This window comes from Diospyros lotus, chromosome 14 (genome assembly GCF_014633365.1).
Source record: "Diospyros lotus cultivar Yz01 chromosome 14, ASM1463336v1, whole genome shotgun sequence".
Taxonomy (NCBI): Eukaryota; Viridiplantae; Streptophyta; class Magnoliopsida; order Ericales; family Ebenaceae; genus Diospyros; species Diospyros lotus.
Genome location: NC_068351.1, coordinates 5523913 through 5540152, shown reverse-complemented (window position 1 = coordinate 5540152; position 16240 = coordinate 5523913). Strand labels below are relative to the sequence as shown.

The 16240-nt window shown below is 37.5% G+C and overlaps 1 protein-coding gene across 1 annotated transcript; it reads left to right on the top strand.

The window, feature by feature from the left end:
- The first annotated feature begins 9373 nt into the window (after positions 1-9373).
- LOC127790156 (protein trichome birefringence-like 8) lies at positions 9374-12092 on the top strand. The gene is made up of 4 exons (XM_052319450.1): positions 9374-9768; positions 10363-10752; positions 11481-11639; positions 11744-12092. Exons 1-4 carry the CDS (start codon positions 9374-9376, stop codon positions 12090-12092), a joined length of 1293 nt encoding a protein of 430 aa, XP_052175410.1.
- Positions 12093-16240: the final 4148 nt, after the last annotated feature.

The window sequence follows — 16240 nt, the reverse complement described above, 5'->3', positions numbered from 1 at the left end:
TTGGATTTCTTGAGTTTCCTTTATACAGGTAGATAGCACAAATAAAATATTAGACAAAATAAAGGTAATGAACACACAAGCATTTTTACGTGGTTCGGCCAAATGTGCCTATATCCACTGCCCCAATTAGGGCTTATATTATTGCAGATACTTTGTCAGGTATAACGTTCATATACAACTTGAGATAATTCAAATTCCACGTTTTTTCGAGGGTTTCTCCTAAAAGGGTCTATAAAATGTAGGTGTTGGGGCTAATCAACTTCTAAATGCGGTATGGTCCCTCTCAATTTGCTCGTAACTTTCCGTCATCTTTGAGCGCATTGGTCACAGTGGACCTTTGGAGTACTAGATCCCCTTCCTGCATGGGTATGTTCCTTACCCCGAGAGTTATAATAACTGGTGATTCTTCTCTGATAAGCGGCGCTGCTCCTCAATCAAATCCAAATTTTCTTGCAATGCTTCGAAATTCCTCGCACCGTTCTCTTCCTCATACACCATCAGCCTAGGAGACTTAGCTGAAATTTCAGTGGGAATTAAGGCCTCTGTTCTGTATACGAAATTGAATGGAGTTTCTGTAATCCCCCGAGAGCCCAGAGAGATTAGTATATATCGAGGATAGTGTAAGAAAGGAAACAATACCAGCTGGATACCTTTTGGGCTGAATGTTGGCAAAGAACTCCAAAGTTAAGTGTGCTTGACCTGGGGTAATCCAGGGATGGGTGACCCCACTAGGAAGTTCGCGTAGGCCCATCAGGATAAGTTGTTCCGGATCTTCCTATCGCTCGAACGGGATGTTACAGGTGGTATCAAAGCCGACCCGGGCCGTGTGTTGGGACCGTGTACTAGCCAAAGGCTGGGGGTACCGGACTGGGGACTGTGTACTAGCCCAAGGTTGGGGGTACTGGACCGGGGACACTGGACGGGGGAGAGCTGGGACCAATTGTAAGGTCGCATGACGAGGACGTCATGTGCTTAAGGGGGGGAGAATGTAATCCCCTGAGAGCCCAGAGAGATTAGTACATATCGAGGATAGTGTAAGAAAGGAAACAACACCAGCTGGATACCTTTTGGGCTGAATGTTGGCAAAGAACTCCCAAGTTAAGCGTGCTTGACCTGGGGTAATCCAGGGATAGGTGACCCCACTGGGAAGTTCGCGTAGGCCCATCAGGATAAGTTGTTCCGGATCTTCCTATCGCTCGAACGGGATGTTACAGTTTCACCAGTAACAATTCGACTAGTCATTCGGTAAGCCCACAAAATTGATGGTAGTTCTTCAGCCCATGTTCCGTTGGCCCCTTCAAGGCGGGTTTTTAGGCCATGCTTCCTTCCAGTTAGTTGTTGAACTTCCTTGATTGATATCGGCGATTCCATATCCAATATCGCTTGAATTTTTTTGGGGTTCGTCTCAATCCCCCTTTGTGTGATCATATACCCCAAGAATTTTTCAGATTGCACTCCAAATGCGCACTTTGTTGGATTTAACCGCATTTTATATTATCTAAAGACTTCGAGCACTTGTGCTAGGTTTTTTACTTGTGATTCATTCTCCCGACTTTTCACAATCATGTCGTCAACATATGCTTCCATTGTGTCCCCCAACAATTCTTTAAAGACTTTATTCACCATGCGCTGATAAGTGGCCCCAGCATTCTTGAGCCCAAAGGGCATGACTTGGTAACAATACGTCCATTTTTTGGTGATAAACGACGTTTTCTCCTAATCTGGAGGATACATCATTATTTGGTGATATCCCAAGAAAGCATCCAAAAAACTCAGAAACTGGTACCCCAACGTTTCATCTATGACTCGTCTATCCGGGGTAGTGGGTAAGAATCTTTGGGGCATGTTTTATTGAGATTGGTAAAGTCCACACACACACACACCATTTTCCATTGGGCTTCGGGACAATAACAATATTAGCCAACCATTTATGATATAACACTTCTCGAATGAAGCCTGCCCTTAGCAATTTATCAATTTCTTCTTCTAATGCTTGAAGCCTATCGGGGGCAATGTTGATGTTCTACCCTTGTGCTTAGTTTTGATGATAAAAACATATGTTATTAAATCCCTAAGTCATGAATCAAGGTGGTGGTTTTCAACAAAACCAATTTCAAGTGCATTGTTAAAATGAAAACCAAAAAGATTTATGATTTTCTATTTTAGTTAGAGATTTGCAAAGTCAAGTTTTTAGTCTTAAAAGAATCTCCTAAAATGATTTTCAAATTAGCTTTGAAGTCGTTGGTTAACATAGAGCTAAAATTGTTCTAAGGCAAAAGACCAACTAGAACATGTTTTTGAAAGTGTGTTCATTTTAGAAAGTGTTCATTTTAGAAAACTATCTCTTAGTATTTTGATATCTAATATCTCTTAGTAATGAAATGGTTTTGATGAATGTCTATATAAAAATCAATTTCTATCATGTGGATTATATGAATGAGAAAATGAATTTTTAGTATATAAGTTTTGAAGTAAGATATGAAAACTTATAGAAGAAATATTGAGTATGGTTGAAAGTGTTTTGAAAAACTTGCTTGTTGAGTGTGATTTGTTTCAAATATATACTTTTGATAATCTCAACTTGTTTTAAAGATAATCAAAATGAGTTTTTAAAGAATCGAATAAGGTTGTTTTGAAAATTCAAGTTTTTCTAAAGAATAGTCGACTATCAGGATCATTCTGTCGACTATGCTTCAAAATAGTCGACTATTTTTTATGTTCTGTCGACTATTTAAGCATCTGTCGACTATCGAGTAAAAATAGTCGACTATGCCTTCTGATCTGTCGACTATTTTTGTTCATAAGTTTCAAAAATTTCTTCATATCTCAGCATCTGTCGACTATTGGAATGTGTCTGTCGACTATTGAAATTTTGTGTTATAAAATAGTCGACTATTCGTTTTGTCTGTCGACTATTTCTTGCTTTAGTTGTAAAAATAGTCAACTATATATTTCTTCTGTCGACTATTTCTTTTTGCAGAAAGTTCCAACGGCTATTTTTTCAAATCCCAACGACTCCAAACGGCTATATTTCTCTTCAACTTCGTGGGACACTTATATATACATATCATAGATGATCAAGAGAAGGCTAATGGACGGGAATGAATTGAATTGAGCTTACATTTTACACTCGTTTCTATTTACATTCATTGTGCTTCAATTTTCTCTCTTCAAGGCTGTGATCTTAATTTGTTTACATTCATTTAAGCCTTGTATCATTTTTGAGAGACATTGTAACTAAGAGATTTATCTCTTAGATTCTCTCCAACTATATATTTCTTGTTTTCCTAGCTTGTATAGCTAGAGGGCCCATTTGAGTGGGAGGTTTTGTATTTCTTAGTCTCGGACTAGAGGACCTACTTGGTTTAAGTAGGGGGTTTTAGTGGATGGTTTGAAAAATCCTTAGTGAGGAGCTAAGGTAGTGGATTAGGCTTGGGTTAAGCCGAACCACTATAAATCTTGGTGTTCTTGTGTGCTTGTGTTCTTTAAATCATCTTTATCTTTCCAAGCATTCCTTAATTCCTCACTTGTTTCACATTTGTCATTTTATATGCTTCACGTTTTAAATCATTAAAACTTCAACCTGTATCAAAAAGTTTTCAAGTTTCTACCAAGCTTTTAATTATACCAATTCACCCCCCTCTTGGTGTGTGCCATAGCATCTCCCGTTCTAACAAATGTTTCGCTTCTTTTGCCTGACTGGCTTGAATTGGGGATCTACATTCAAATGGTGACATATCACTTTTGGACTGATCCCTGATATTTGGTTTCCAGGTAAATACGTCTAAATTTTCCCGCAGGCATTTCACAATCTCTTCTTTTACATGTTCCGGAAGTTGTGAACTAACATATGCTAATTTCTCATAATCAACTTCACTCAAATGCACTGCCTCTAATTCTTCAACGGGTTGAGGCTTGCGAGCGTTTCCCTCTTCCAAGGATTTATGTATAGCCTTATCTGCGATAGATAAGGTTTTCTCGATTTTTTTTCCTTTTGTAGATGACACATAACAGGTTCGTGCCTTCTTTTGGTCTCCCCGAACCTGTCTAACTCCAACGGACGTAGGGAACTTCATCAATAAGTAGCATGAGGACACCACAACCCTTATATCATTAAGTAGTGGGTGGCCCAAGATCATGTTGTATGCCACCGAGGAGGTTTTAACCACCATAAAATTCGCCTATCGAGTTACGCTTTGGGGATCTACACCCAATGTGATGGGTAATTGAATAGACCCTTCCATTGGGACTGCTTCCCCGGTGAAGCTGTATAGGGGCGAGGACACTTTCCTTAATCGATCATGAGATAAATGCATCTGTTCAAAACAATTCCACTAGATCAAATTAACAGAACTGCTACTATCTACCAAGATTCTACTGATAGGGTGTTTGGCCACGATTGCTGAAATAACCATTGGATCATCATGTGAGAGTATTATATCACCTCAGTCGGTAGAGGTGAATGTAATTGGCTTTTCATCATCTCTAACTTCCATCACTGAATTAACCTGGTAGGCTTGACGGGCATATGCCTCTCGGAAGGCCGACATGTCTCCAGCTAGGGTTTTCTCTCACGAAATAACGTGAATAGCTTGTTGAGTTGGTCCATTATCTAAATGAGGATCTTGCCTGCGATCCCTTCCTCTCTCTTGCTGCCTTTGGTTCTGCCTTTCCTACCCATCACGCCTGTCTTCCCTTTGCTGGGGCTCTCGGCTTTCTTCTCCTTCGTTTCGCACATATCTTTGTAAGTGCCCCTCTCAAATGAGCATTTCAATCTAATTCTTCAGCTCTCTGCAATGATCTGTAGAATGTCCCTGAGTACGGTGGTACCTACAATACTCTTCTTGATTTTTTCCCATGGGCTTGTCAACTTTGCGGGGTAATTTGAGGAGTCCTCCCCCCTTTACTGCTGCTAATATAGCTGATCGTGGTTTTAGAAGTCGGGTATAATAATTAAACTGAGGTCTAGGTGCGTCTGCTCTCCTAACCCTTTTCTGTCGCCGTACGAATTCTTCTTCTCCTTCACGTTCTTTTCTCTTTCATTCTCTGTCTTAATTCCCCCTTACATTCCTCATGATCTAGGTGTGGAGGATATATCTGTTTGCTCTGACAAACAAATTGGCCAGGGACATTGGAGGGTCTAAGGAAAGTGACTCTTGAAAAGAGGCGAGTCGTGTCCCCTGAAGCATGGCGGACACTGCCACCTAGGCCGGTAAGTCAGGAACTTCAAGGGTGGCATTGCGAAATTTGTCCACGAACTGACGTAAAGATTCTTTGTTCCCCTGCCGTATACTGAGCAAGTACGTGGCGTCCTTCTTCCTTCGACTGTTAATCACAAAAGCTTTGATAAATTCTGCTCTAAACTGCCTAAACGATGAAATAGAGGTTTCCAGTAAGCTGTTAAACCATGTCCGAGCATGCCCTGATAGTGTTAAGGAGAAGGCTCGACACATTATATCGTCGTCCCATCCGTGCAATATCATCAGTGACTCATAGTTTTGAACGTAATCATATGGATCGTCTTTTCCTGAATAGGGGGCGATTTGAGGCATTTTGAATTTTTGAGGCAAAGGTCTTTCCAATATGTCTGTAGTAAATGGGCATTTTCTACGCTGGTGTTCATCTGTTGCGGGAATTAGCTTTTTCCTCTCAAGCATTTCTTCAACTACTATTTTCATGTCATCACGCATGCTAGCCGCTGTTTGGTTATCATGTCTTATTGGCATATTGGCCACAGTTTCATAGTATCTCCGCCTTTGGGGGCTTCTGGCCCTGTTTTCCATCTGTGGGTTCTTATTTTTTCAAGACAAGGTGAGAGGATTCTTCCTTGGTGGTGGTGATCTGGGCCTATCCTCTCGAACAAGAAGTGGATCGAGAATGAGAATCGGGAGTGGCTTCCTGATAGGAATCAGCTCCCACCTCGGGCTGAGGCTCATGCGATGGCATAAACTTTTTCAATGTATCAAGCAACGTCCCTCCAGGCATCATTCCTTGGAATATGCCAGCCATGTCTCGAAGTGTCTACATGCCCTCAACATGTTGCTGTCTCAATGCTTTATACTCTTCCCACGGGATCGTACAGTGTGGTTATCGTGAAGTCTCAGCTTGATCAGTGGGAAGTGGCCTTGAGCCGATGTTAAGTGGAGGTGGGACTGATTGGTTTTCCACTTGTTGGCTCAGGAAAATGGAGCGATCACCTCCTTGGGGTTGAGCATTATAAAGGGGCAGAAGTGCTTATTGTGGGTGAGAATCTGGAATAATGGGAGGCGTTCCTTGTTGTTGAGAGTTCCGTGGTGGTAGACGTATTTCTACGCCTTGAGAGAGAGTTCCTCAATGTTCACGGGTGTTTGTCATTCTTAAGTTGACTTTTTGTCTTGTGTTTCTCATAGACGGCGCCGATTGTTGTTGCCAAAATACAACAATCTATTTTTAATTGTGGGCAGATGTAAGAGTCTTGTCATGATATATTAAGGGTCGCGTCTTCAATAATGAGAATCTTGGCAAATAAGAGAATCTGTCGAGCAGTTGGATCTGACAATCAGGTGGATCTTATGACCCAATCGTACTGATGGTCCGGTAAGCTGATGGTAGAGCTGATGATTTGGTGGGCTGATGGTAGGACTAATGATCTGGTGGGCCTACCGATCTGGTGACCCAGGATAACCGAGTGACCTTGGATAACCGAGTGACCTGCAAAACGAGAGCACCGTAAGGGCACGGGTGGGGGTCCCCGCGTAAACCCTCCGATGCCTAAGTCAGTTCTTGAGAGAGAAAAGTGAGAAATTGTACTTGAAAAGCTCAATCGTACGTACCTCGTGATAAAGGCATGGCTTCCTATTTATAGTGGAGGGTGAGGGGAGCCATGCGACAATCACAGCGAGAGTTTCGCAGCTTGCTCCGGAGATTCCGCGACCCATTTCGAGGGTTTCAAAGCCCATTTGGCCAGGAGCACGATGATGAGAGAAGGCCCACTCGGTCATGACTGAGTGGGCCATAAAAATGATGGGATTGGGTGACCCACTCGGTTATGCCGAGTAGGTCTTCTTTTACTTCCAGTTGATGCTTTGTTCTTCTTTCTTTTTTTGCTGCCATATTGGGGCCCACCTTTAATCAGGTATTGGCTTGATTTTTCCGAGTATATCAATAGTTTTACTAAAATTGTGAACATATCTTAACTTAGCGAAAAATTATTCTATTTATTAAAAAAAAAAGACTGACAAGGTAGCCCCTAAACTCATTTCTATATAATACAATTCTTCGATATTGTTTTATTTTTGTGATTTCTAAAATTTAAAATAATAAAAATTTTAATAATATTATAATTTTTAAACTTTTTATTTATTTTTTAAATGTAGTGTTTATTTACATTTTGTACACATTTAATATATATTACCAATAATTAATTATTATACATTTAATATATTTTATATTTTATGGACATAAAATATATTAATTGATATATTTAGATTTTTAAACTTAATATATTTATTTAAATTAAAATTTTTAACTTTTACAAATTAATTTTTTTATATTCACCTCATATTTAAATTTATATTTAATTTTAAATTTATTTTAATTTTTTATATTTATATATTAATATATTTATTTTTTATAAAATTTAAATATTTAAATATTTATAAATTAATTGATGAAAAAATAAAAAAAAATAAAATTAGTGACAAATTCTCCAAATTCGTCGCTAACATTATTTATTTATTTTTCGTCGCTAACTAGATAATTTATTTTTAATTTTTAAAAAATAGTGACGAAAATTTATTCCGTCGGTAAATTTAGCGACGAAAATAATAATTCGTCGTTAATTTAAAATAAATAAATTAATTTTAATATTTATTTTAATTAATTAATTAATTTTTGAGACAAATTTGGAGAATCTATTGCTGATTTAGCAACAGAATATTAAATCTGTTGCTAAAATTAACGATGGAAAAAATATCTGTTGCTAATTTTTGGGAAAGAAGATTAAAAAAAATTATATAATTAGCGACAAAAAAGATATTCCAATGCTAAATACAGAAAAAAATTAATTATTTTTTTAAATTAAACTTAGCAAAAAAAATTTTGTCGCTAATTTATTTCATCGCCACATCAGTGACAAAATGAAATTTTCGTCACTAATTTTTAAAAAATATTTTGTTTTTAATTTTTTATTACTTTAACGACGGAATATTGTTCTGATTTTATGAATTTTTTTTCCCTTACTCCATTGCTAAAACACAAATTTATTGTAGTGAAAACTCCCATACTTTTAACTTGATATATAAATTAATTATTTTACCATTGTTTTTAAACTCTTTTTTTCTCTCCCTATCTATTTCTTTTATATTTCTCTCTTAGTCACGAGTAGGGTTCAAAACTCTGTCTTTCTTTTCATCTTTCAGTTAACCATGGTCCATGATGATAATGTCAAGAGATCTTCACAATAACAATAGTCTCAGTCGATTCTCATAGTGGTAACTCGTTCACTTTCTCTTTAATTTAAGTTACAATTTTCTTTTGCTTCTTCACTCTCTTTCTCTCACAAAACCTCATGGCATAGAAGTTTCCTAAACCTTATGACCATGAAGGTAAAAGAATCAATTTGATTCTTTCAACTAAAAAGATGAACCCAAATCTAGGTTCATCTCTTTCTCTCCATATAAAAAATAAACCTAGATTAGGTTATGCTCTCCCTCTAAACCCATGATCCATATGGTTTCAATTGCTTTTAGTACTTTTTTTTATTTTTTTATAATTATATAATTATAAAAGAGAGGGAGAAAGGGGAAAAGGTGTTATGGATATTTGAAAATTTTCTTTATTTTCAAAATGATATACATTCATAAAATTAAGGGAAGTCTTTGTTATTTTTAATGAGTATAGGTGTGTATGTGACTGTTTTTTGAGTAATACTATTTATTTAAACTGAGTTAAATTTGTAGTTTAGTTAGTATTTTTTTATTAAAAAATAAGAAGATATACATATAAATATGGACATCTTTACCTCTTTAGTTTCTAATAAGAGGATGTCAACTAGAATGAAAATTCATCTCCGATTTAAATAAATAATATTATTTTTGTTTTTGATATTTTTTTATATTTTTTGTGCACGTAATTTAGTATAATTAAAATAGTATCATATATAAACATTATGGAGAAATGGAAAATTACAGTGGCAGACGAATGAATGTTGGTTGACAAGACGAAAAAGAAAACAAAAGAATCCCCTAGCTAGCTATTCTTGGCAAGTAATAAATTTAATGGCCAAAAATACGCCATCTCATAACAAGAGTTGGAATAAACTCTCTCATTCCCTCCGTTTCTGTGGAGAATCACAAGAACTGTTCAAACTAAATTCCATCTTCTTGCTTTTCTCATGGATCTCCAACAAAAACCCTCATCTGTCAACCAAAACCTTCTCTCCTCTCCAATCTTCTCCAAGAAAGCGCTCACCTCGTCACTACTCTGCCCCCTCGTTCTTCTCGTCGCCATCTTCATCATCACCGTCGCAACCCGCCCCTTCCCGCCGCAGTCTCTTCTCTCCGTTAATAGCTTCTTCTCCCAGGCCCTGCCGAGAAGCAGCCCAAAACCGGCGTCTGAAGTTTGTGATTATTCCAGTGGGAAATGGGTTTGGGACGAGAACTATGCTCTTCGATCGTATTCCGAAGAATGCTCGTTTCTCGATCCGGGGTTTAGGTGCCGGCAAAACGGCCGGAAAGACGACGGTTACCGGAAATGGCGGTGGCAGCCGGCAGGGTGCGATCTTCCGAGGTACGGTTTCTTTCTTGAACTGGAGACAACCGGGGGAAAATACTTACTTCTTGCATATTTTTATTTATTTATTTATTATATAAATAAAAAAAATATTTTAGTATTTCCATGTTTGTTATTAAAATTAAAAAATAATTTTAACCATTAAATGTCACCAAACCATCTTTGTAGTATATAGAAAACAAACTTACTTTTAGATATAAGTAAATATTGCATTTATAATTAAAATATTGCATTTATTAAATATTATTATCAAGTACATAAACATTTTCGTGTTAATTGTTTTATTAATGGTCAAACACATAATAACAGTAAAGTTTTAGATCCTAATTTGTTTTTCATAAATAAAATTACACGACTCAAAATTTAATTAAAACTAATCAAAACTCACCAATCCGGATTAAAAAAAAAAAATTATATCACTCAAAATTTAATTAAATCGAATCAAATTAAACTCACCAATATCCCACCTAAAAAGCTTAACTCATCTATTATTTAAGTTATTGTATCGCTAGACTAGACTAGACTAGATTAGACTAGATGGTTTGTAGAGAAGTGTTATTCTTCAATTTATTGTCAAATTCATTGAGACAGATTCAATGCCAGTGATCTACTGGAAAGGGGCCGCAACGGCCGGATAGTATTCATCGGCGACTCCATAAGCCGGAACCAATGGGAGTCCTTACTCTGCATGCTGGCTCAGGGCGTCTCGAACCGCTCCACCATTCACGAACTGAACCGTCAGCCCATCACCAAACACAAAGGCTTCCTCCGGATGCAGTTCCCGGAACACAACCTCACCGTCGAGTACTACCGGGCGCCGTTCCTCGTATCAACCCACCGGAAGCCGCCGAACTCGTCCAAGGAAGTCCGAGGAACCATCAGGGTGGACGCGCTGCACTGGTACTCGGCCAAGTGGGCCGGAGCCGACGCGCTCGTGTTCAGCGCCGGCCACTGGTGGAACAACGGCAAGACGATAGACTCGTACGTACGGCCAGTTTCTTATTCAGCTTGTGTTGATGATGATGATTTTTCTTCCCCGTTTGATTTGGGCGCGTCATACCTCGTGTCCCACTTCTGGTATCTGTGATTGGTAATCATTTTTAAAATTTACTGAATACAGACAATCGCGAGATAAAACACCTAAATTCAATCTGGATTTCAATTCATTTTGCATTTCGAACCAATTAAAAACGACGTCGTTTTAATCAGATCAAAACGATGTTGTTTCGATCCTTCTCTTCTCTTCTCTTCTCCTCTTCCTTTCTTTCTGTTACTCTGTAGGAATTGTTGAATTTCCGACAACGGGGCTCACCGGTGACGCGAAGGGAAGGAACGACGGCGAGGCGAGCGCTAGCTGAAGGCAGATCTGATCGCGAGGAGACCAAGGCTCACCGACAACGTGATGGGAAGGAGTGACAGCGAGGCCAAGAGGTCGCGCCGGTGACTGAGAAGACAAAGGGTTTGGCCGGATGTTCCGTCACCGTCAGATTTGACTTCAGGGTTCGCCTCGCCGTTGCTCCTTCCTGTCGCGTCGCCAATCTGTCTCGGTTGCCCACACATTCAGATATTCAAGTTTTAGGGGAAGAGAGGAGAAGGATTCCGGCAGAAAGAGAAGGAAAGAGAAGAAGAGAAGGGAAAGAGAAGATTAAGAGACTCGAACGCGAGACTTGTGTTGACTATGATCATCTGGTTGCTGTTGTTCATTGCAGAGGGGTCTATTTCCAAGAAGGGGAGAAAGTGAACACGACCATGGATGTTATGGAGGCGTTTCGGAGGTCGTTGCAGACCTGGAAATCATGGGCGATGCGGAATTTAGATCTTGCCAGAAGCCATGTTTTCTTCCGGAGCTACTCTCCAGTGCATTACAGGCAAGAGTCTTTCAGTTTTTTGTTTTCTTGGCTGGCCTAGATTCAATTGTTTAGTACATATAACTAATGTATGACCGCACTGGTTGTTAACTTGAAATTTGCAGGAACGGGACATGGAATGATGGGGGAAGGTGCGACACTGATGCAACACCAGAAACCGACTACAGGAAGATGGAAGAAGAGCCAGCGAGCAACTGTTTCATATCTGATGTAATTGAACAGATGCGCAGTTCATCCGAAAGAAAAGTGCAGCTCTTGAACATCTCGTTCCTGACGGAGCTAAGGCACGACGGTCACCCGTCGTTCCACCGGGAGCCCGGCACACCGGCCGACGCTCCTCAAGACTGCAGCCATTGGTGCCTTCCCGGCGTTCCTGATACCTGGAACGAAATTCTCTACGCCCAGCTACTGTCAAAGGGATTCAAAACCAGCAGCAGCAGCAGCTTAAAATGAATTACTAATATGGAATGGAAAAAATTCATTAACCTTTCCATTTCTCCAAAAGCCAAGAAAGTCTCCAAATAAGGAAAGTAGCTGATGAGCTAAGAACTAAAGAGCTAGCCCCATTTAGGCATTTAAACAACAAAAATGGAGCTCCGGAAAAGCATGCTAATGCTAGCTGCATGTACATGTATGCCTTTGTTTGTTTGAATTAACAGCAGTGGCTGCGACCCGGATCTACTCGATTGACAAATAGTAAATTAGTAAAATACTAAAATGATCATCATTTCATCTTATATTTTAAAATTCTAAAAACCGCCATTGATTTCTGATTTGTGAGGCCGTCATTCAGTCATGTGAATTATCATTTCAATCCGAATAGTGATTATCTGTTAACAATGTTAAGGCGTGTTTAATTGGCCATATTTTTCATAGAAATAACTATTTTTTACTTAAATTTTAATTTTTGCGATATTTGATTGTCTAATTTTCTAGGTAAATTAAATTAAATTCTCATTTAAGGGCCACGTGACCCTCTTTTCTCACTTTTGCTGGAAAATGAATTCTTAGGGGAGGGGGGAAGGGGGGGAAGAGAAATTATTTTCTAGGCTGGAACTATCGATCTGCAGCACAATGTTAGTCCTCATCGCCTGGTAGCTGATGTATTTCCATCTCTCTTCCATGAACCGTCGCGCCACCATCGAGTCCAACATCAACTCCTCCTCGTTGTCGATGCAGTCACCGACTTGCATGTTGCACGTCGAGACGCCGTGAGCATGTAGGGAGTCCACGTCAAAGCGCGCCATGGTGGCGAAGGTTGCAACGCCGTAGTCGGAGTCATCGGTGCGGGACACGGTCACTATTCCAAAGCAGACGAGGAGGAGGATGAGCAGGAATCTGACCCAGAAAACCATTTTGGGAGATCCAGAAAAGTGGATTTGGGAGGGAGGGGGGAGAGAGAAGAAGTGGGTTAGGGAGAAGAAGTGGGTTTGGGAGGAAGGGGGGAGAGAGAGAGAGATAGGTAGCGAAGATGGCAGTGGCGGGTCACACCCCCTTGCCCTTCGCTCTTGGCTTCGTTCTTGTTGATCTCACACTTTTTCGCCGCCTTGGCCTCGCCCCTTGGCTGCACTCTCACCCTGCAATTAAAACACAAAACAAAACACAATAAAAATTTTATTATTTTTTTTTCTTATTTAGATGAAAGGTTTATACTCGTCAGTGTACGAGTGCAGTTGTAGTCCAAATTTAAATTTATATTTTCTGAATGAGTCCATGTCATCCACTGAGAGATTTATTTATGATAAAATAAAAAGAATGTCACACACAAGCACACACGCATTTGGACAAATTGGCAACAAAGTTTTTTTATGGTTTTTTAAACAACAGATACTAGGAAATAAAGTAAGGCAGTAATTGAAATAAATACTTAAAGTGAGAATATGAAATTGGATCTTACTTGAGTTAAGACAATTTCAGTATCAACCCGTTGATTCCCAAATTTTAGCATAAAAGAATAGCAACATTAATTTAATTTCAGATATGAGGGTTTGTTATTAAATGCAATTAGAGATAATGATAGTTCTAGTTTAAGCAATCCTAATACATGATATGCGGGATTCTAATTTAAGCAACTACCATAAATTCAATTACAATTAATACACAAAACAACTAAATCGATCATCTGGGTTTGGGTATGATAGCGTTTCTAGTTCTAGTAACTCTCATGCGTGGCATGAAAGCTCTAAGTTAGGCTTACGCTCCAATCCAAATATAATGATTTTTCAATAATTAAGACACACTTATACTGAAATTTAAATTAACGTTACTCATTTAAAGCGCAGCTTTCTTTGGGAATCATTGGCGTTGGACACTGTCCTTGCCTTAATCCAAGATTAGATTTAGCTACTCATCTCCATTTGAAAATTAATTGACAGGAATTTAAATGACATAATTTAAATAACAGAATTTAAATGACAGGAATTAAAATAGTAGAAACTAACCGGCCATTTAGGCGGTGGATAATTAAAAGACATGAATTAAAATTGCAGAAATTTAAAGACATAAATTAACTGGCCATTTAGGCGGTGAATAATAAAGTAACAATAAATGACATAAGAATTTAAAAGAACAAAGAAATGAAGTAAGATCACAAGAAAAAATAATAGAGAAAATGAGAGAGAACAAAAGCAATTATCAAAGAGAGAATTCTAAGGAAACAACTAAACTTTGATTCAAGAATAATAATCACCCTTACAAATGCAATCAAGTGAGCTATTTATAGACCACAAGATGCAATACAAACCACACAATTTCAATTATTCAACTAGACATAATTATATCTAATGGGGACTCACACACTTAAAGTTAAATGGATTTTAGCTATAATACACACCTAATATTAAATTGATTTTAGCTAAAATACATACCTAATAAAGCACTCATAAAGTTAAATGGATTTTAGATATAATACACACCTAATAGTTAAATGGATTTTAGCTAAAAAAACACACCTAATAAAGCACTTACATAAAAAAATAAAAATAGATTTCTATAAATTGGTTTTTGATTTTCATTAGGATTAAAAATAATCATTGGGCCTTCTCCAAATGATATTTTTCATGGGTTGCTCAAGTTGGGCCTTAATTCTTCATGGGCTTTAATTCTTCATGGATTTTAATTCTTCATTCTTCAAGCCCACCTTCTTCATGTCTACAAAAAAATAATTTAATGTTATTAATAAATTATATATTATATATACATATTACATGCACGCATATAATGATGTATATGTATTATATATAATTTTATATATTATTATTATTTTAAATTTTACTTTATAACTTTATTTCATTCATTTTTCAATTTAAACTTGCATATAACCATAAAATATATATTAATATCTAATTTAAGCCATTTTTAAGATCAAAATAAGGATGTAATTATAACAAAATTTTTACAAAATTAACCACTAATCATACCCCCCAACTTAAACATTGCTAGTCCCTTAGCAATCAAACTATACACATGCCAAACTTTATTCACAATAACTGTATGAATGTAAAAATTTCAAATTCGAAACTGAAATGCATAAAATCGAATAAATAATTTAGTATTCTAAATCAGATTTTTGGTTAAAGGTCATACAATCTCAGGAATAACAATTAGGATAATCAACATACAGACTTACTCCCTTGAAGTTTTGACTTCAAACCTTACTATGGATTTTCCCTCCAATAAAAAGGATTCCTCAGGTGTACATACAGGGGGTACACCGTTATAAGAGTAAATGCAGAACAAGTTCAAAACTCGGTGTCATCCCAAATACAATGAACGTATTTTCATGAAAGAACAGGAAAATTGACATAGCTTCATGACTAGAATAATGCTCTAGATGAGTAACTTCTAAATTTAAACATGATTCCATACTCCAAACTCAAATTCTGAGATCACATGATTTATAACATCAAGAGGGACCAGACTAGGTTGTAATGGAGCTATGAGGTTAATACGAGTTGTCAAAGAAAATGTAGAGTGTGCAAATGGTGTGTCAGGATTTTTTTTTTCCAGCATTTATTTTGAAACAATTGTGCTGAATAGCTAAGAGAATTTTTCTCTCTCTCTCTTTTTTTTTTCTTTTTTTCGCTTTTTTTTAAAAAAAATATGAAAATAGCTAGATAGACTAATTCCCCAAAACACACCAGATTGGACAAGATTCATATAATTATGGGTTAAACGAGGATAACAAAAGAAGTTTGTACTATAATTAGCTCAAATGGGCTAGCAAGAGAGGTTAATGTAAAGAAAGAAAAAGGTTAATAGGTCCAAAATGAAAGAAATTGATCCTCCCATCATGCTTCTACAAAACGATATTATTCAGCCATCTAATTCGGAATTTGAAACCAGTCAAATTCATCCGCTATCATACTAGACATTCAAAGCGAATTGATGTTTTGAACCCATTGAAAAGATAAGATAAACAATAAAGCATATTTAGAGTAAGTGTTATTTCACTCAGAATTAACGGTTAGTAGGCTCAAACACTCACTTGGGTAATAATCTCCACTTCTGTTGAGGGATCATACAGTGTACTAATCAGTTAACTACTGTTACCTTTGACTTTATGACCGATAACCAATTTTTAAATTTTGAATTTCCGATGA